Source organism: Thunnus maccoyii, chromosome 23 (genome assembly GCF_910596095.1).
Source record: "Thunnus maccoyii chromosome 23, fThuMac1.1, whole genome shotgun sequence".
Taxonomy (NCBI): Eukaryota; Metazoa; Chordata; class Actinopteri; order Scombriformes; family Scombridae; genus Thunnus; species Thunnus maccoyii.
Genome location: NC_056555.1, coordinates 6,015,162 through 6,037,527, shown reverse-complemented (window position 1 = coordinate 6,037,527; position 22,366 = coordinate 6,015,162). Strand labels below are relative to the sequence as shown.

Genomic DNA, 22,366 nt, shown 5'->3' with positions numbered 1-22,366 from the left:
TTAAGACAAATGGTACTTTTGCTTACAATCCTGCATTTGGCTGACAGCACCAACTCCTCTAATTAAAATATTTATATTTTTATATACTTTTATTAGTGTAATTGATGCCTAGCAGTCACACTCGTGTTCTCTTGCATACTCATAATTATTATTATTATTATTATTATTATTTTATTCTGTGCATTTCTTTGCACAATGCTCGTCTGCAACTTGAAAACTGTTCAATCAACACATACCATTCTTATATCAAACTGTGCAGAATTATGTGTAGATTATGCAATGACTTTGAATATTTAATGACTTATTGCAGAAAAACATGATTTTTAAAATATTTTTGTCACCTATCTCTTCATTGACTGTAATGAAGCCCATACATACAATGCAGTGGAAACTCCACTTCAAATGTTCAACTTCAATCTCCACATGCTTATCACCCCTTTATGAACACATGATTACAACACTCATAGTTTGACATACAACATACATTAAGCTCATGAGCTGTTTTCATTTCCAGTGCACTAATAACAGGCATAATTTAAAGTAGCAACTTCATGCAAGTTTCTAAATATTTACTTCAACATGCAAGTGAACTGTGGTGGACTACACAATTCTAGGAATTATTTTTGAGTTTATGAGTGTGATTACAGACAAGCAGCTGCATTCAAATGCAAAACATCAATGCAAAACCAAACTAATCAATCACATGCATTGTCTTCAGGAAATGCTCTTCTAGTTTTTCATTTTATTATTTTCATCTATATTTTTCTTATTGTCAATAAATCCCTTGAAAGGACCAAAACCAATAATGTTTTAGTCCATCTCTCAATACTTTCCCTACCCTGTCTGTGACCCTCAGCCCCAAGCCCATTAATTCTTGCTGAAGATGTACGTGTAAATCTTTAAAAACAAGTCACAAATATCTACAGCTTTTTTTCCCTTATCGAGAGTGTTTGGAGGGTGTATGGAGTTGTTTTTAGCTAAGGCTGATGCTGTGACTCTTAAATGCCCTTCTCTCTTGTCACTTGCATACAATGACATATTTTTGAGCCAATCAGAGGCCTATACCACGAAGCAAGTTCAACATACCCAGGATATCTTTTCGTTATCTGGCTTCACTGAGCCTAAAATTGGCTGTCCAGAGAACCAGTACTACAAAGCTGGTTATCAACCTGCTCAGTCAACCCGGGGTTTTCCTATCCAGCTATGGGCGCGTTCATGTGAAAGAGGCAGGGTTTGTAATTACGAGCGACATCGTCAGAACCATGAATGAAGTACCTCATGATATGAGATGCAATGGTGATACCAAGTACTTGTGGGAAACTTCTGTTAATTACAGCAAAAAAGTTATATTCAACCAAGTGTGATGTAAATGACAGCCTGTGATCATACAACAGAATAAGAAGATGTAGAAACACTAGCAATAATTTCCACATATTAAAAGTATGCTACGGTTTAAAAAACATGTAGGAATTATTATATATGACTTAAGTACAGAGAGATTTTTTTGCTATTTAGTTGGATGATGAAGAAACCATTCTGAATATGTCACATAAAAAAGAAACTTAAAGTAATGTCAGACTGTTTCTGCTACCGAAGCAATTAACAGTGTGTGGATTATTTTTCTGATAAAAGACAATATTTTGTTTTTATTTCCAGTTATCATCACACAGTTGTCTCATGTTATTCTGAGCTGCAGTGATGGAATCAGAGTGTAAAATCATCCACACTGTCAGTTATCACTCCAGGGATAAAATCGACTTTGCACAATTAAAATGCAGCTAAAATCATCATTATGTGATTATTGTCGTAAACGATATCTCTGTTTGTTAGAAGCTCTGTTTTGAAACCAGAGTGGAAATAGAAAGTCTGGAACAATAAAATGTTTCCACTGACCTATTAAAATATATATCGCTCTTTTTACTTGTCACTTTATTGTAAACTCAGGACTTTTGTCCATGTCAGGATCTTGTAAGAATGATGACTCTTTTTTTTCCAGTGATCTGATTGGTCAGTGGTCGGAGTGTTGACAGGTTGTGATCCGATCCTCTGAAGTTAACCTGCTCCGGAGCAGGTTAGCTGTTAAGCATAAGTTACCATGGTGATGAACCCCAGTAAGAAGTGAACCAGCGTCATAGGACTGAAAACCCAGATTTAAACCTGAAGTTACCTCGCTAACCCCAAATCCTGCTTCGTAGTACAGGCCTCAGGTGCTGATGACATGGTTCTGTTGGTGGGGGTTGCTGCCCTGCTAGCACAACCAAAGTGGTGCAGCTAGCTCCTGCTGTGAGGGTGTAGGGGAAATGCATATCATCATGGTGCAGCAACCTTGGTCCATTGAAAAACTACTATAGTTTCATTTTCTTTAAAAGCCAATTTCTCAGATCAGTTGGCTACTGTAGTTTTTAGCCCACATTAGTCAATCAGTTAAAAATAGTGAATTTGTTGAGGACTATTTGTCTTACATTATGCTTGTCTTACATTATTATTATCTTTGTCACATCACTCTCTTGACCCCCTGCCAGTTTCAGCATGAAATGATCACCACCTTCCCTGCTCCAAGACCTCACTTACAACACCATATCTGCTGCTTCCAACCACGGCCCTCTGAAGATGCTCTGGAGCAACGCCTCCTATTAGACTCCATTGCTTGGCCTGAAACTCCATCCTTGCCAGATCCTCTTTCCCTGGAGCAGACCACCGATCCTGCCCACAGCACCTTCACTATTCTCCCAGAGGAGGGTGGGCAACAGTGGCATGTAGGGGATCAGCTGGAAGTTATGATCAAAACGTATGACTTCAAGGGCCGTCCTAAGAAATCTGGGGGAGATGTCTTACTCGCCCGTCTGCACAACCAAGTACTTGGTGCAGGTGTGGCTGGACAAGTGCTGGATCATCTCAATGGCTCCTACTCTGCTGTATTTTCTTTACTCTGGGAGGGAAGCGCACAGGTTGAGGTGATGCTATAAACTATGATGTTAAATGTGATTGTGTCAAACTTCTAACTGACCATTAGCTAAGCCCCACCCCCTCAGTTAGTATTGCTAGGCTGGCCTATCAACTTTTTGGTTTTGCATGGCACATATGCAGTTTACAATGATATCGGGGGCAGATTTATGACTCAAAATCCTTAGTAATTTTCAAAATAGTGTGTTCTTTATTTCATACAGTGGTTGGATTATTCTGTATGTTGTCAGTAATTCTGATCAAAATCAAGATGACACTCTACCTATGATGGCACATCTGCCAAAATCCATGAGTGCAAATGAAATCCACGCCTGCGGATGTAGAGGAACTGCGCACAGAACTCAAACAGCTGTGCATACATATTATTTTTGCAAGTGCTTTCACAGCACTCATGTGCAAAATATCTCTGCTTGCACAAGCAATATTGTAGCCTGCGAAGAGAAAACAATGCTTTGAGTGCAGGGGTTTCTGGTGTTGGATCTGGCAGGAGTGCGTTTGGTTATTAGTAATAATTAATAATTATCAGATATAATTGTTAATCATAAAAATGTATGCAATTATTAATATTTACTCATAATTATGGGGCACTACCCGGAAAATGGGACCAATAACCAAACAATAAGGTAGTCTCATAAAGGAGTTCACCTAGAATGTTAATATCTGAGGGATATCAACATTCACAGATGAACGAAGAAGGTTTGAATTCGAGCTCTGACTCTCTCAATCAGCCACATTTCACAATAATATATATATATATATATATATATATATATATATATATAATGACAAAAGACTTCTCTTTAAAGATATAACAGTGTCTATTAAACAATAGCACAGTTAACAAAGTTAGCAGATGCTTAAACCACTGTCCTAAAATCTAATTCTACCTAAGCAATAACATACGTAAAACAGCCATGTACAGTGAAAACACACACAAGCAGGAGCATGTATGTGTGTGTTTGTGTGTGGACGGCAAGATGGTGACGTGATCTGGCATGATGACGTCAAGAATTTAGATGCGGACGTGACTCTGGGAGGAAGTCATGTCACATGAGAACCAAATGGCGGAAGTGACCGTGGTGTCTTGGTTAGAACAATAGCAGGTTAACAATAGAAGTCGGCATCTCTAAACTCACCCAATGCTGAGTAAAACACATGTGTCTGATGGCAGATAAGGAGGGACAGAGCGACGCTGTGTCCGATGTTATCTGACTGTCAGATGTGTAAGAAGATGTGTGTGCATGATTATGTGTGTGCGTGTGGGTTAGAAACAAGAGGGAAGAAAGCAACTGTGGGGGGAGGGAGAGAAGCAGTTGTTTTGTCCACAGAGAGTACGTACGGACAGCAGTCGGTAACACACGTTGTCTCTTATCTCTTATCTCTTATTTCCGATCGACAAACATTACTTTCACACTCACGTTGGCACAAACACAGCAGTCCTGAGTGGGACGAACACAAAACAGTCTAGCGTGGTGAACATAACTAAACAGGCAGCAAACTTCATAATTCTCAATGGGTGTGTCACTGAGTGGGGAGGACCTGTTAGAAACGTGAACTTCTGCTAAGGACTATGCTTCCTTTGGACAGTCACTCAGCCATCCTGGCTTCCTGACTGTTTGGGAACTACCGGGGAGTAGGAGCTACTCTAGGTCGGCCTGCACCGGCTACTGGGGACTGGCTAACTACAATAGCTAATGACTGGTTTTCCATGATGTGGAGACACATTTCCTATTCGCTGAACCTTATCTCCAACACTGCAAATAAACTACATGTATTACATGTACCATTATCACTAAAAGACGCAGAGGAATAGCTAAACATGTGACACACCGAGTAAGAGAGAGCGGGAGAGGGAGAGAGAGAAGCCATTGCTCACTGCTACTGCTCACACCTTTGCTCTTTGTGTTTTCCTGTTTGGAGAAGCTAAAAAAGAGAACACCCTTCAAACTCTTTAAATGCCAAATATAGCTCTCACTACAACCCGTGCACACCACCATGTGGAGAAATCCAAAGATTGACAGATCTGCTGTGCCTAGTTGTGGTGGCTAAACTATGATTGGACAATCGCTGCTTGGGGGAGGGGTTTAGTGAATGGTTAGTTCTTCACACATGGGTATGTGTAGATCAATCTGGTTTACACCTTAAACGAAATGTTCAACTTTAACTAATGTTCAGTTTATTTGTCTTTACTGCTATGACAGTTTCAAGTAATGGGGCTGAAATTTGAACTCTGGTTCTCTGTCCTATCAGGTGACACTGGTTCACCCCAGTGAGGCTGTCACAGTGCTGCAAAGGTTGACCAGAGAACAGCCAGATAGGGTTTATTTCAAGAGCGTCTTTCGCTCAGGCTTACTGTCTAAAACTACCACCTGTAATGTCTTCCTGCGTCCAACCCAGCAGCCACTGTGCAACTACACTGACCTCCACACAGGTGATCCGTGGTTCTGCTACAAGCCAAAGAAGCTGAGCTGTGATACCAGGATCAAGCACTCCAAGGGAGGATTCAATCAAAAACTCAAGGCAAAGGAGGAAATGCTCTTTAAAAGGTGAAGGGGCAGAGAGACAGGACTGGCATTTTGTTTGACTTCTAATAAATGTATGTATCTCCTTGGTGGAAATCTCAGGAGTTTGTCAGCTGGTAAAGATCGAGTCTAAAGGTGTTTTAAGGACCATTTTAGCAAAATACATTAGTCTCTGCATGAAAAAACGGTTTGGTTATTACATTTTATTTCTTGACGTGGCGTACTTGTCAGCAAACAGTGGCATATTTACACAGAGCAATATTAGCAGTCATTTAGAGTTTCTATATACACTCACTGGCCACTTCATTGAGTACACCTGTGCAATCTAATGCAATCCAGTACAACAGCTCTGCCATAAATTCTACATTTATGAAGCTTATACATTTTCAGTTTTTGTAGACATTATCAGAAAGTTGATAATTCTACTTTATGTTTATTATTGAGGTTGTAGTGGGAGTGTTCCTAATATTTTGCCCCCCTCATGTATGTTAATGGGGTGGACAAAATATTAGGAACACCATTCAGTATACCTCAACAATAAACATAAAGTATAATTATTGTTTATCAATGCTTTTTTTTGCTGAAAACAGCTGTCTGATACATATGTGTATTTTATTATGCACGTTTTATTCTTCAGTGGTGTCAACATGAAAGTCTCCATTAACGCTTCAGGATCAGCCAATGCCAACGTGTTGCCAAAAATGAAAGGTAAAGCAGAATTTTCACTAATTCAACCTCTGCCTGTAACAATAATTCAAACTTTAATGTGCTACAGACAATTACAAGTAAAAAAAAGACAGGAAGAAACATTTACAAACAACCTACCATTACCTTTACTGGCACGCTATTGGTTTTAGTCTTTTAATGGGATTTGTTTATAATAGGAAAAATATACAATAATGCCAGCTATATCCCTTAATTTCTTTTCAGGTCAACCAGAGGTAAAGAGCAGCAGTGTGAAGTCTGGCCCTTCTGGCTATTACTATCAGGATGTGTGGCGGGCCCTAGATGGCACCACAGTCCACCAGTTCAACACATCCTCTGCTATAAGTCAGTGTCTGAAAGGCAAGGTGGTCCACCTGTATGGAGACTCTACCATCAGGCAGTGGTTTGAACACCTCAATGCAGCACTACCAGGTAGTTAATAAACAGAAATCTCAAGCAACAGTTTAAGCTGCAGTGTGAACATAATCGATGTGTCCCAATTTGTGTTCCCTGTGTGATACTTTTAGATCTCAAGGAGTTTAACCTGCACAACCTGAAGCAAGTTGGTCCCTTCATGGTCTTAGACTATGCAAACAACATTTTGGTGACATACCGCTGCCACGGTCCCCCTATCCGTTTTACCAACGTCCCAACCAATGAGCTGCGCTACATTGCCAATGAACTAGATGATTTAGTTGGAGGCATCAATACTGTTGTCGTTCTTGGCATCTGGGCACACTTCAGCACCTTCCCCATTGAGCTCTACATCCAGCGGCTGCAGAGTATCCGCAGGGCGGTGCTGCGGCTGCTGGACAGGGCTCCAGGTACGCTGGTTATCATCCGGACAGCAAATCTCAAAGCATTGTCGCTTTATGAGGCGCTCACCAACAGTGACTGGTACTCGCTGCAGCATGAAAAGGTGCTCAGGGCCATGTTCAGAGGACTGAATGTCCATCTGGTGGACGCCTGGGAGATGGTCTTGGCCTACCACCTGCCTCACAGCCTCCATCCACAACCTCCCATTATTAAGAATATGATCGACGTCCTCTTGTCCTACATATGCCCTCAAAATGGCGGCTAGATGTGTGTTTGTTAGGAGAAAGGAGTGGGAATTCAAGTACTTGTGCTGAGTTTACATGTTATCTCTGTGTTTTCGCCAGGTGCTGAAAGGCACTTGATATTTTTCTATTTTTAATCAGGGAAGTTGACAGAGCACAAAATGCCTAGAAAAAAAGGAAATAGAACAGGATAAAAAGCAGCTGCATGACAGGTTGAAGTTTGAGTTGTAGTAAACTGCTGATGAACTCTGGGAGATGCAGGATCACTGACTGTAGAAGATTCAAATGAAGCAGATTATGAGAAGTAATGCCTTGAAATATTGATGCAGAGGCCCAGTCCTTAATTAGTTCATCTATGATAAATAGTATAGGATTCTGAGCTAACCATCTACCTCCAAGAGTCATTGCTGCATCTCTGATTGGTGCAATGTGATCAGTGTAGTTCACCACAGGTATCTTAATGTGAAATTAGTATTGTGGTTGCTGGAAACAATTTATGGTAAAAGATCTACTATAAATATATTTAGTTGTACTGTTAATTTCTGGATCTGTCAACTCAACTACTCATCTTGCCACTTCAGAATTGACTTCTACAGGCCTGACTTAGACATCACCTGCAATTTTACATCATACCACTTAAAACTAATCAAGTGGAACTTGAACCATTTACTTTGGGAAAATTTTACCTATACTTCTTCAATGAAAACTATGACGTAAACTTTTGTTGCTGAAACTTTTTTCACAATGAAAACAGGACTAAAGGTAAATAAACAGAAACGTTTGATGAAACTTATTACATTTTTCATCAACAAATATTGTAGGGCCTCACAAGCTAAACCGCATGTTCGTCACTCAAAGCAACAAAGAAAGTCCTTAAAAGACTCAGTCTCCCAGAATTCACTAGGTACTTCACACCTGGATGTTAACTCCGCCACTGGAACCAGCTTTCAGCTACCATTGGTCGAGTGTGGCCTGCGACTAATGACGTCAACTTAACAACAACACCAATAAACAATTTCAAATCCGTCTCTGTGCAATGTCCCATCACTGTTAAAAGGCACCCTCTCTGTGCTGTACTTCTGCAAAGGTGACAGAGATACCCTTCTGATCAGACAAGAACAAAGAACAAAGGGACCACATTTTTCTTATCCTAACCACTTGGCCATGTATAGTGTGAGATTAACTCAGCTTTGTTCAGTACTCGTGTGATTACAAGTTTATAACGGGTTAACCACTGCAAGCCACGCAGTGTTTTTGAAGAGTGAGAGGTGATCAAATCCCTTCTATCTTCCGACGTCCACAAGATCTCTGCTTTCCTCTCCACTGCTACACACGGGACCAGAAAGAGACGTGACCCAGACCCAGCTAATGAGCCAGCACAATGTGATCACATGGTGTGCTGTGGCACAGGACCCACTTCACTATAGGATTGTGTGTTATTTTGATGCTTAACACTGATGTTAGATGGTAGATGCTAAAGCCTGATGTTAAATGTTTTGTGAGAGTTCCACCTGTTGAGCTGTGTTGTTTCGGTCAATCTAACTGTTGATTCAGTTTTCACTTTGTTGTGGTTTCACCCAGTTAGACTTTGCATGCATTTCTCTCTCTCCCTCTATCTCTTTCTTTCTCTCTCTCTTACTAACATACACACACACACAAACATAGTGAGTACCTATGGTTCACGCTCAACTCTTTTCAAATCCTTCTACCTGTGTTAGCAGCTCCTTTGTGTCTGTCTGTTTCCACACACGTGATCTCATGCACCATATGTGGTTTGTCTGCCATATTGTTGTAGTTCTTCCTTCCTTTGTCTACTTCACCCACCTGACATGGTTGAGTCAGCCGTAATGCTTTGTATTTCCCCTTTTGTCTTTCATGCCACATACACACACACACACACACACACACACACACACACACACACACACACACACACACACACGCTATATATAATTACACCATTAGCTAGAATTTCCAGTTATATTGATGTTTGTTGTACTTGAACAGTTTTGGATGCAGTTGTTATTGTTGAAGTAGAATAAATCCTGTAGTATTGTAAGTTGCATTGGTGGTTTTCGCTTGAATATTGTTGAAGTCAACCTCTGCCGTACAGTAAATTGCCTTTATTGTGTTATTTTATTGATGCTACAGACTCAGCTATAATGATGTTATGACTGAATGTGGGTATTAATCATTTAATCATTTCATCCTCTTATTTGATTATCTTTAGTAATAATTAAGATATCAAAATTCAGGATGAATTATTTATGAGACTAAATCAGTGAGTTGGTTGTCAGTTCCCTGTCTTCCAGGGTGGTGCCCCCAAGGTGGATTTAATGTGATGTAGGAAAATGATGTAGGAACTACATTTTCATAATAACGTACTTGTATACACACTACAGCGACTTCTGGAGTTGTTTTTGAGAGAATTTTACTTTTGCTTCTAAAAAAGCTAAACCGGAAGTGACACAATAGAACGGAGTGCTGTCAAGTTGACCAATAAGAAAGGAATTTTATCACAGGTTCATGCTCACCGTTTAAAAAGGAATCTAGAAGAGATAATAAGTGAAAGCCAACATGGCTTCATGGCCAAACATCATATTAGCTCTACTATCTGATTAAAATTATTTAAAATTATTTAAATAATTCAAACTACATAAATTCAAGTGCACTGCTTGTGTTTCTGGACTTCTATAAGGCATTCAATTCAATTGAACATTCTTTGATTATACAAGCCCTGCAGATATTTGGTTTTGGAAATTATTTTATTAATAATATTGCCATGTTTATAAGGACATAAATAGCTCCTTAATTTTATATCTCAACATTTCCAAAAGGTTTCCTATTTCAAGAGGTATACGCCAAGGATTCCCTATTCCTTGTTTTCTGATTTTGATTGTTGCTGAACTTTTGTTTTTAAATATTTCACATAGTCCAGATATTCAAGGTTTAACAATTTTTAACAGAGAGATAAAAATTACACAGCTAGCTGATGAGACAGTATTATTTTTAGGTTAATATTAAGGTTAAATGGCAAATACAGAGTGCATTACATGTAACTGGAGAATTTTCAGAAGCTTCAAATATTAAACTCAACATCAACAAAAATGAAATTTTATTTTTATTTGAGACTGAAGAGAAACTTATGTTTAATATCCCTGTGAAACGATGTGTAAAATATCTTGGCATTCATATTTCAAAAGATATGGCTCTCAGACAGCAGCTAAATTTTCTTCCAAAAATTACGTCAATTCTCAACATGTGGCTTTAGAGGGACCTTTCCATTTTTAGAAGAGTGTTATTGACAAAGGCTGAAGGTATGTCAACATTTGTTTATCCTGCTCTGTCACTTTTTGTTAATGATGTACTCTGTAAGGACATTAATAATTTATTTATCAAATTTGTGTGGAAGAATTGGCACCGTTATCTCAAAAAAGTTTAGAGAGGATGGAAGGGGGATTGAAAATCTTAAATTTTGTTCATTTATGCTGTGCCTTTAAGATTAAGTGGCTTAAAAAATGTTTGAAACTTCTGCAATCATTATGGAATTTTATACCACATAATATATTTAAAAATTTAGGTGGCTTAAATTTTCTAATGGGGTGTAACTATACTGTTTCTAAATTGCCGGTAAAACTCTCAAAGTTCTATCAGCAGGTTATGTTCATTCGATATGTTAATGTTTTGTTGACAATGTTGAGGATATCATTAAAATTAACAGTGAGGAAAATATTTCCCAGCAGCAGATCTTCCTGTCTGCCCACTAGACTGACGCAGACCATTGACTGCACTGATAAAATTAAAATAAAGAAATGAAAACAAGAACAAATTTTCATGATTAAATGTTAAGTAACGGAGTGGTCAAATATAGGTTGAAAATTTATAATGCCCAATGACGTTCATTCTATGGGAAGAGGACATCCCTTTTGGACAGTCTGCTCTCAACCAATTAATGAATAAAAATTAAAGTAAATAAAACTTGTAAAACTTGTTCCTTATATCGATTCACTTCACCATTTACATTCCCCTCTCACTCAAAACACACTGTTTTCCCCTGCAGTGATTGTGACATAGGCTACTATATGATCAGAACTGATAACACCTACACTTGGGTCAGTTTGGTTCCACTCAGGTATTGAACATATTGATATACAGACCTGAGACCCGTGGCAGTAAAAGGGAACCCAACCCAACTCGATTAGACTGAGCAGAAGTTGGCCCCGGTCCAACTGCGGTCCCAGATCGGGTCATTATATATTTTGACAGGTGCCATTGCCCCAGAACTGGACAAGGAGGTAACAAACCTTTGCCAACATCAACCCTTTGGTCTCATGTGTGATGAGAGTACCAACTGAAGCACAAAGAAGGAGTTTGTGATATTGGCCAGATTTTTTGATGAGGAAACTCAAGAGTTTGTCACCAAATTCCTGCATATGCCAGTGTGCAACAATGGAACAGCAGAGCTATGTTTAGGTCCCTGACCACAGTGCTAAGGTAAATGTATGCTGTCTATATAAATTACAATACTCTAGGAGGCTGACCACTGACCAGTAATGTTGTACTTTGATTTCTAGTGAGAGAAACATTGACTGGAACAACATGGCCACCATGTTGTTCCAGTCCTTTAACACTGATAGCACCAGTCTAATGAAAGGGAGGCATAACTCTGTGGCCAGTGGGATCAAAGAGATTCAGCCATGCCAAATCAACATAGATCGTATTTGTCATCTGGTCCAGCTGGCAACAGGATGTGGCATCAAAGCTCTCCACCAGCAAACTGAAGAGGTCTTAAGTAGCACATATGCTCACTTTGACATCAGGTAAGCATATTGATATTTTGCACATTACACTTACACATAAGAGTGCATTATAGTCTGTGTGGCACATTTGACAGATATTGGATGTCATTTTTGTCCATTTAACCATTTATTTCCTTATTTTTTATTTAATTTATCTCAACTTTAGTGCCAAGCGATTTGAGCTCTACATGGAGTTTGTTGAGATAATTCAGAGACTCTGAAGCTTCTCAGGTATTGTGCAACAAGGTGGCTCATCCTGCTGGCCTCCATAAAGCGTGTGCTCAACCACTGGAATGCACTGTAGGCATATTTTGACAGTCACAAGAACGTGGAGAAGCCTGGCAAGGTGAAAATGCTGGCAGGCCATTTAGCCAGCAAGGACACAAAGTTCTTCGTCCCCTTCCTCTCCTGCACTCTGAAACTACTGGTAGATTTCAATGTTGCGTTTCAGGTGAGCTGATGATAAGATAAACTTATTGCATCTTATCACCAGTGAATACTTGTGTTGTGGATAGCTTAAAGGATAATTCCTGTGTGATACTCAGATGGTTCTTTGGCTTGAGAATTATATTTTAATGTCCATTCTATTCCCACATTCTCTCCCAAATTAATACATTTTTTATTAAAATATGTCTCATGTCTAGGACCCCTGCTTTTGTTAGTGTATTGTTTTCATACAATTGTGTATTTGGGGTTTCCATATGTTCAATTTTACATTACTCTTTATCATTACCAACTCCTCAAGAACCACCCTTGCTAATTACATCATATTTTATAACTGATAAATCCTTCATGTGTTTCTAGGCTGAAGGGGTGATGGTGCACAGGCTGCACAAGGAGATGACCAGCCTGGTAGGAAGATGCCTGGGAAGATTTCTCCCTGCCCTCCTTAAGGCTGATGTCCCACTGAAGGATATCAAATTCAAGGAGACCAGCCTACAGTTGCCAGATGAAGACCTTTCTTGGAGAGAATGCACAACGATTCTTGGAGGACAAAATGGATGACCTTTCCTCTTCAGTCCCAAGGATGTTTAAGTAAGCGTTATTGTGTAATCCAAATCAGTTTACCTCATAAAGAAATAACTGAAATCCCATCATACAGTGGCTGTAATTGTGCACCTGATCATATGTCGTAGGGTAGTGAGAGGCTTCTTTGTAGCTGTGACCATAAAGATGATGACAACATTTCTCCTGGACAACATCATCCTCCAAAACCTGACCGTGTTGGACCCAGACTCACAGCACCAGTTTTCCCCAAGCTCAGGTGTAGTAATGAAACTGTTTTTTAAAATTTATGTCATTAGTTGTTTATTTTATTATAATTGGATACAGAAGTTACAGAAATGAAAAAAGGGCACGTCCTCCAAGCACATCAACATGGGGCCCCACTGGGTTGAGTGAATATTAGTTTATGCCAGAGATTCACACGAGTTCACGCCAGAGGGGCAAATTATTCTGTATTCTGTCCTGAAATTCTTAAAATTAAAAGTATTTAACATAAAAATGCTGTTGCAGTGTACTTATTATTTTGTTATTTTCTTTCTTTAAAAGTCACCAGAATGCAGGAAACAAAGTCTCTGAACGTTAGACTTTTAACAACCCCCCCCCCCCTTTGGTTTCAAAATTATCCCTATTTTTGAGGTCTCAAAGTTGGCAACTATGGGTCTTGGTTCCTCAGAACCGGGTGGACCTGTGAAGACCTCTAGTAGTAAGTCACAAACCTCAGAGCTAGCATATGAACATGGGCACAAAATATGGTTAAAGTATCTCAAAGTAAAGCAAAGGAAGTGATTCTTGTGTGGGCGGTCAAAACTTTTTAAGTGTAAAATGTGGTGAAGATTGAAACAAATTTGAAGGCTGCAAAAAACTTTTACATGTTTCGGACTTTAAGAGGCAATAATATGCCCCTTTTCCAAGGCCTTAATAAAAGGTCTTAATAAAATGTGTCTGTATCTTCTCATCCTGTCTAAACAACCCTGCTCAGAACGGCCAGTTTTAATGTAAATAAACTTAGATTTGGTGTGATTTAATTGCAATAAACGGATCAAAAGGATCCTGAAATAACTACATCATGATGTCGATTTGTAAAAAGCTCAAATTCAACCTTTGTCAGGTCTGTCCACATGACAACAAGCAAACAACTGTTAAAATGCTTGTTTTCTGAATGGAGTTCAGATTGATCAGAGCTATGCTAACATTGTAGCTGCTCCGTCGACACTCAAAATAACGTCATCTAAAGGCATAAATACAACAGCATTGTTATTGTTTATACACATTGATATCTACAGACTGTGTAACATTAAAATCATATAAACTCACCAGCATCTAAGATGTTTATAATTGATGACAACAGCTGAAGTGGTGTGTGACTGTGGTGTTAGCTGCTGCTAGGCTGAGAAGCCAGTTTGAAGATAAATCCACTTAATCCCAAAAGTTTAAAAAACAAAGTCCCCTCGCTGGTAAACTGCTCTGGATCAAAGCAGAATCAGGTTTTTATTCCTCCAGAAGACAAGGAAGCAGCTGCAGCAGCAGTGACGACAGACTCTTTGTCTGCTCCTCGGCTGGCTCTCTCCTGCAGAGCTCACTTGAGCATCTGTTGACAAGCAGTGGCTCTGTCTCCCAGTCCAGCCCTGCCATACGGGTGAATTTTTTGCCCTTAGCTTAGCTTATTTTATCCTAGCTTCGCCCCATGTTACGTAAGAAGGGGCAAGAAATCTGAATGGCCTGTTGAATCACATGAGTACAGAGCAAGCCCAGCCCACACCAAACTGACTGGGTGGTCTTATGTCACATCTTCTGTTAAAAGGAACATCAGGGACCCAAATACATATGCACAAGCACTGAGAAAGTGAGTTTTTCTTAATATGACCCCTTTAAGTTAAACTGGAGGTTGTTCAAAAATGGCTGTGGCCTGCAATGAGAGGTGTATTCATCCAAGAAATCCAAAGAAAAAAGGAGTTTAGTTTTTATCTCATTTATGTTCAAAGTGTAAAATTGGCTGTTCAGAGTGCCACCATGGGGTCAGGTTTTTGTTATTATCTCTGCCAGGCGTAAGTCTGGAGGGGATCATACATTTGGTTGTGTGTCCTTTGTGTGTCTGTCCCTAGCTAATCTCACCTACTACTGGACCCATCAGCCTAATATTTTTTGTGCACATTTATGGCTGGACCTCTCATGGTTGTGGTGATTCGCAATTTTGGAAAAATTCTTTATGAGCCTAAGCTTAGACTTTCGTCTTTTCAGTAGTCCTCGCCATTTTACGATATCTGTTATGACATAGATAAAGGCATTTCTGGCCAGGCTAAAAAACAAAGCTTTGGACTTATTTTCCTGTTTATTGTTGCCTTATTAAGTTTATACAGTATGGACATTGTGTCCAAGGTTTGTCTCCATGTAGGTTGTCTACTGTAGTTATACCTTGATAATGTAACCCGCATATTGTAAAATGGTAAATGGACTGTACTTGTATAGCGCCTTTCTAGTCTTCCAACCACTCAAAGCGCTTTTTACACTACGAATCACATTCACCCATTCACACACATTCATACGCTGAATGGGTACAGGGGCTACCATGCAAGGTCCCAACCTGCCCATCAGAGGAAGCTAAGCATTCACACACATTCATACACTGATGGCACAGCCATCAGGAGCAATTTTGGGGTTAAGTATCCTGCCCAAGGACACATCGGCATGTGGACTGGAGGAGCCGGGAATCGAACCGCCGATCTTCCAATTAGTGGACGACCCGCTTTACCTCCTGAGCCACAGCCGCCCTTGTCTCTCCTTCATTCCAGTACTGGCATGCATACTCGCCGAACACACTTCCTGTCCTGCAATTCCTGCTCCCCACCTGGCCTCCCACCTGGCTCTATCACTACTCATTCCTGTAGGCAGGAAGGCTGAAAAACAGGCAGAACAAGAAACAAGTCATCAGGCAGAATACAAATAGAAATATGACACAGTAGAACCGGATATACAGTTCTAACAGGATTCCACATAGGTAATTGCTCACATTTGACATGCAGATGAGTGAGAACAGGTGAGCAGGTATATGTGGGAATCAGGATGCTTGGGCCAGTGGAAAAGTCTGAGGGCATTTGATGGGCAGGTGAAGATTGACAGAACACTCATACATGAATGGGTCAGGGGGAGTAGTGGCTGGAGATAAGGACAGAAGGGCAAATTGAGGAAAATCAAAACCAGTGAGACAACTTTCAAAAAGAGGCAACAACAAGAATCATTACCTGATGTCAAGCAAAGAAAACAGATTTCCCTGCAAACCAGCAAGATACACTCCAGGATTAATCTGAATTTACTGTGTTCCTTCAAAATGAATCTCTGCTGAGGTAAGACACATGATATGCTTAAATGTTGCTTATTAAATGTTTGTATGCTTAGATTAAATTTGTTGACATTTGAAATTTCAATTCATACACATCATGAAAACTAAATGTGGCTGCTAACCATTTTCAGAGTTTTAACAAGTTTAATTACTTTAACTTGCAGCAGAAACCCTGCCTCCTTATGTTATAAGTGATTGCATTTCCCACAAATTGTTTTTGGCGAAGCATATTTTTGTAGAATTATGTAAACACAATGTCTAGGTTTGCCAATATAACACATAACCTCACATTTTCTTTTGTTTGTTTGTGAACCAGGTGGTATTTGAATATTCATATACTGTATGTTTCCTTTACTTTACTAAGCCCTCCCTCAATGGGAAACTAAAGTATGTGATAACTTTTATATGTGTCCTAATTTTAATAAAGTGCAAAGTAAAGCTGAAATGAACGGAACTCTCACTTCTTTGTGTTTGTTCCTGGCACATTTCTGTACTTACACTCACACTCTATTTGGATTTTTCAATGTCAACCCTGAAATGTGCGTCAAAATATTTGCATGTGAAAGAAATGATATCCTCTCTTTGCTGTATGTCTGCAGAACACTTCCTTAAATTAACTCTATCCTAAATGATACATTCAAGCATACAGTACATTAGATCAAATATATTATCAGATCTCTCTCTCATCATGGCTGTACTCTTTCAGATAAAAGTAAAAAACCTGGAACCTGAAACTCAGACTTTGAATTTGACTGTTAACTATATTTGTTTACACCTGGCAAATATTCAGCATCCACTATGCGTCCAAAAGACAAACATATTTACAGCCTCCCAAGGGGCTGAGTACCCAACCGAGCTTATGAATCAATTATATAATAAAGTCTAAATATTTTTTTACAAACATGTCCACAGACAACTAAAAATTCTGGTGATTTTGATACAGCTGACACATCCTGATTCACAGATCTTATCTGTTGTTAAGATAAATTAAGTGTAAATTTAGCCTACAACTGCAGTCATTTAGTAGTAATTTATTATTTATTTATTTATTATTTATTTGTTATTTATTAGTGATACAAAAGCTGAAAATAAACTAACAAAATATTTTTGTCTGTATAATACTCCACATATGGGCTGCCACCTCAGGCCAAAGATGTTCCCCCACACCACACCTACTGAGTAATTATTTCCTGGTTAATAAACCTGTATAACAAAAAACATTTGAGTGACAGACACAACCTGGGTGTGTATCTACAGTGACATAACAGGTTAAGTCTATGATTTGAATGTAACTGCAACTGTTGATTCAATGTTTAGATTAGACATATATACTAGTACTTACCACTTGCACGCACACACACCTATCTATATCTATCTTTCTCTATATACACACACACACATATATATGGTACTATACATACTATATGTATACTGTGTATTTATGTATGTGTGTGCATAAATATGTTTGTACTGTATATTCCAGAGGAGGCTGGTCCATAGAGGCAGAGGAGGTTGCTCCTCTTCTATTTTTTGAGAAGCAGGAGGGAGATCAAAATATAAAAAAGAATATTTGATTGAAACAAACCATTACCAAGTCTCAGTATCATTTATAAAATATTTTTTCTCTCTTCTTTGGAAAAATGCAGTATTGAAATTCTGATTAAAATGCTTCAACAGCGACACCTGCAGGGCAAGAGGAGAAAGGGCAGTCTGTGTGAAGTGGTGGTGGGGAGCAGTGGGTATAGTGGGGGGCAGAGGAGGATGGGTTCCTGCTGTTCTCCTCAGAGCGGGATTTCTTACATCAATTTAATGTACTTGCTACTCTATGATTGGCCAAGACTCGTTAAATGCTCCAAGGGAGGATGTCCTCCCTAACCAATCAACAACCAGAATGCAATATTGATGTCACAATGGTCCAATGATAGTTTTCATCTTCAATTCTCCCTTCTTTTTCCCTTCCAACTTTATTGATAACAGTCAAACTCAAACAACACTAACATGAACAAATTTAAAGAATAAAAAGAGGACACAGAATCCCAGGGAATTCAGTTATGACATTAAAAAAACATTCGGAAAAGGGATTGTGCAAGAAGCTTTTTACATTCACTAAAAGCAAAATAATACATAGGAAAATAAATAAATAAAGGGGCACAGGTTAATAAAGTGATACAGTTGATAATTTTATGTTTCAAATATTGTTTGGGTCTTTGCTGCTTTTCTATTTGTCATCTTGACTATAGAGTTGTTATAGAGGCTAATTTCAATTAGAAATAAAGTAAAGTTTGGTTTTCTGTTGGTATATTTCATTTTATGTATGTGGAATTTGCCAAAAAGTATAAACAGTTGGATTAAAAAGCTAACATTTTTATATATTGAGTTATTTTTAAAATAAATGAAGCTATCACTACCAGACAGGCAGTCACTACCGGGCGCAGTGTTACCTTTTGGCCTCTGGTCGGCTCCTTGGGATGTCCAAGTTGGTGAACAACATCAATGGCAGCAACAACATAATTTTTCTCTGCCTCAGGAAGTGCAGTTCTGCAAATGTCTTTCACTTTTGAATGAATGTTCTTGTCTGTTTTCTCTGTGATGCCATCCAGTCACAGGTTTCATCTTCTGCTGAATCTGTCAGTTTCATTAACTTTTTGTTTGGTCTCAAGAACTTTCCTCTTGAGGCCACTTGTTTTTCAGTGTGGCATTTTTTTGTTTTAGATCAGATACCTCAAGAAAGCAGTGATCGATGGATTTTTTTAAGGCCCTCAATACTCAATACTATTTTTGTTAACCATGCGTTTAAGGTCATCTACGCTTTCGTTGATTTAGTTAGTTTTGGTTGTCAGGACACGAATAATGTTATCTTGTTCTTCACCTAGATAACTCAGGATTCATCTTTGCCTTCTTTGTCTTAGCTGATCTGTTCTTTGCTGGTGTGTTGGGGCAAGAGTCACATTCACCACCTTCGTTTGATTTGCAGAAATAGGAATGAGTCATACTTGTTTCTCCTTTCTCTTGAATTGTCCATTTCCATTTCTATCATTGGGTCTTCCATGATGAAGGTTTGTTTTTGGTCTTCCATTTTTTAAGCTAATGCTAGCTTCAAAAAGTTGATGCTAAGACGTGTTACAAGAGAAGGAGGTTTTTCCAAAAAATACAGTCGGTAGCTAGTAGTTGGCAACTTTGGTAATTAATTTGACATTTAAGTACGGGTATTTGCAACCTAAATAAACTTAAACAAAATATTAGTGAGGAAAACCCGAAGAGTCGTCCCTCAGCTGAGGTCCATACAACCACTCACTCCAGTGCCATCTTGGCTCTTTCTTCAATTCTCTACCACTGTAACATGCATGGATGTGATGAACTGCAGAGAAGAAGACCAGTGAGATATAGATAAATTGATAGAGTAGCATATTAGAAAATAAATTTACATGTGCAAATTGCAAACTATATTTTTAAACACATCAGTAAAACATTACATGTTATTTAGGCCCTTTCAACAACCAAATTTCCTTTCATCAGATTTAGAGGTTACATTTCACTTCTTTTATCAAGCACTAGATAGCTGCTTCTGTTAGCCAATATAACAGTTGGCTTGTTGTAGCAGCCTTGAAGGACTGTTAAGGATACCACTGCCCTGAGGTGAGCTCCTCTCAACAACAATAGAAAGTTAACGACATAAAACCCTCAACAGGCAACGATTTATCCCCAAACACAGGAACCTTAGAAACAGCTGTAAAACCTGACATATATTTGGACTGTTTTTTTCTTTCCTTAGCTAAATTCAATGATTTGTTCAGCTAAACCATCAACCTGTCTCTTAGACCCCATCCCAACTAGATTGCTTAAAGAAGTCTTACCCTTATTTAGGGCTTCTTTATTAGATATGATCAATCTGTCATTAGTAACAGGCTATGTGCCACACTCTTTTAAAGTAGCTGTAATTAAACCTCTTCTTAAGAAGCCTTCTCTTGATTCAGGCATTTTAGCCAACTATAGACCTATATCTAATCTTCCCTTTCTCTCTAAGATCCTTGAGAAAGCAATCTCTAATCAGTTATGTGTATCTCTACATAACAATAGTTTATTTGAGGATTTTCGGTCAGGATTTAGAGCGCATCATAGCACAGAGACAGCACTGGTGAAAGTCACAAATGATCTCCTAACTGCATCAGACAAAGGATTTCTCTCAATACTTGTCTTGTTAGATCTTAGTGCCGCATTCGACACAACTTACCATCACATCCTATTACAGAGACTGGAACATTTAATTGGCATTAAAGGAACTACATTAAGCTGGTTTAAGTCCTATTTATCAGACCAATTTCAGTTTGTACACGTTAATGATGAATCATCCATCAAGGCAAAAGTTAGACACAGAGTTCCACAAGGTTCTGTGCTTGGACCAATACTATTTGCCTTGTATATGCTTCCTTTAGGTAGTATTATTAGGTAACACTCCATAAATTTTCATTGTTGATACCCAATTATATTTATCAATGAAGCCTGATGAAACCAATCAGTTAAACAAACTCCAAGCATGCCTTAAGGACATAAAGACCCGGGTGACCTGCAACTTTCTACTACTAAACCCAGATAAAACTAAAATTATTGTGCTTGGCCCTAAACACCTTAGAAACACATTATCTAATGATATAGCTACTCTGGATGGCATTACCCTGGCCTCCAGCACCACCGTAAGGCATCTGGGAGTTATCTTTGATCAGGATATGTCCTTTAACTCCCACATAAATCAAATTTCAAGGACTGCCTTTTTTCACTTACCTAATATTGCAAAAATCAGGCACATCCTGTCCCAAAAAGAAGCAGAAAAACTAGTCCATGCATTTGTTACTTCTAGGCTGGATTATTGCAATTCCTTATTATCAGGCTGCTCTAACAAGTCCCTAAAGACTCTCCAGCTGGTCCAGAATGCAGCTGCATGTGTACTAACAAAAACTAGAAAAAGAGATCACATTTCTCCCATTTTAGCTTCGCTACATTGGCTTCCTGTAAAATCTAGAATAGAATTTAAAATCCTTCTCTTAACTTACAAAGCCCTTAATGGTCAGGCACCATCATATCTTGAAGAGCTCATAATACCGTATTACCCCACTAGAACACTGCACTCCCAGAATGCAGACTTACTGGTGTCCTACAGTCTTTAAAAGTAGAATGGGAAGCAGAGCCTTCAGCTATCAGGCTCCTCTCTTATGGAACCATCTTCCAGATTTGGTCCTGGGGACAGACACCCTCTCTGTGTTTAAGAGTAGGCTTAAAACTTTCCTTTTTGATAAAGCTCATAATTAGAGCCGGTCAGGTCACCTCCTCCTCCTCAACATCTGTACGCATTCATGTACCATCATTGCATGTTACTAACTTGGCTTCTTCCCCGGAGTTTTTTTGTCCTTTCTTTCTTTCTCAACCCAAAGCAGATGGCCTCCCAACAAGAGCTGGGTTCTGCTTGAGGTTTCTACCCGTTAAAGGGGAGTTTTTCCTTACCACTGTCGCCAAGTGCTTGCTCATGGGGGAATTGTTGGGTCTCTGTAAATTAAAGAGTACGGTCTAGAGCTGCTCTATGTGAAAAGTGCCCTGAGATGACTTTTGTTGTGATTTGGCACTATATAAATAAAAATTGATTGATTGATTGACTTTTTGCCAGGGAGCTGGTAAGGTAAAGTCCATTTGGTGTCTGGTCCAACTGGATGTGTATATATATATATATACATATATATATACACATCCAGTTGTGTGTGTGTATATATATATACACACACACCTGGAACCTGTATATACTGTATGTATATGCAAGTGAAGTTTTTAATTTTGGCCGAGGTGGCCTCTCATAGATTTTCCACCTCACACTCACACACCATTTGTTATTGTAGCAAGGGGACCCTAGGACCCATGCAGTGGTGATGTAAGGGTAGTGGTAGGAATTCAAAAACAGTGAGATATTGTACTTATAATTAAATGATAATT

At 39.0% G+C, this 22,366-nt stretch overlaps 1 protein-coding gene and 1 long non-coding RNA gene across 2 annotated transcripts; one reads left to right on the top strand and one right to left on the bottom strand.

Annotated features, from left to right (window-relative positions):
• Window positions 1-2,534: 2,534 nt before the first annotated feature.
• Window positions 2,535-7,361, top strand: LOC121891235 (NXPE family member 3-like). The gene is made up of 5 exons (XM_042404062.1): window positions 2,535-2,954; window positions 5,215-5,510; window positions 6,124-6,194; window positions 6,417-6,623; window positions 6,719-7,361. The coding sequence occupies exons 1-5, from the start codon at window positions 2,535-2,537 to the stop codon at window positions 7,270-7,272; spliced, it is 1,548 nt and encodes a 515-aa protein (XP_042259996.1). The 3' UTR covers window positions 7,273-7,361.
• An 8,518-nt stretch (window positions 7,362-15,879) lies between these two features.
• Window positions 15,880-19,014, bottom strand: LOC121890362. The gene is made up of 3 exons (XR_006093743.1): window positions 18,832-19,014; window positions 16,061-16,206; window positions 15,880-15,947 (listed from the first exon to the last, which is right to left on the bottom strand). It is a non-coding gene; the product is annotated as an uncharacterized LOC121890362 (long non-coding RNA).
• Window positions 19,015-22,366: the final 3,352 nt, after the last annotated feature.

What these genes read in the sequence shown, in the direction of transcription:
- LOC121891235 (XM_042404062.1), top strand. Translation starts at nt 2,535, where the DNA reads ATGATCACCACCTTCCCTGCTCCAAGACCTCACTTACAACACCATATC. An exon ending in GAGGAAATGCTCTTTAAAAG is followed by an intron (nt 5,511 to 6,123) that starts GTGAAGGGGCAG and finishes TTTATTCTTCAG; the next exon opens with TGGTGTCAACATGAAAGTCT. An exon ending in CGTGTTGCCAAAAATGAAAG is followed by an intron (nt 6,195 to 6,416) that starts GTAAAGCAGAAT and finishes ATTTCTTTTCAG; the next exon opens with GTCAACCAGAGGTAAAGAGC.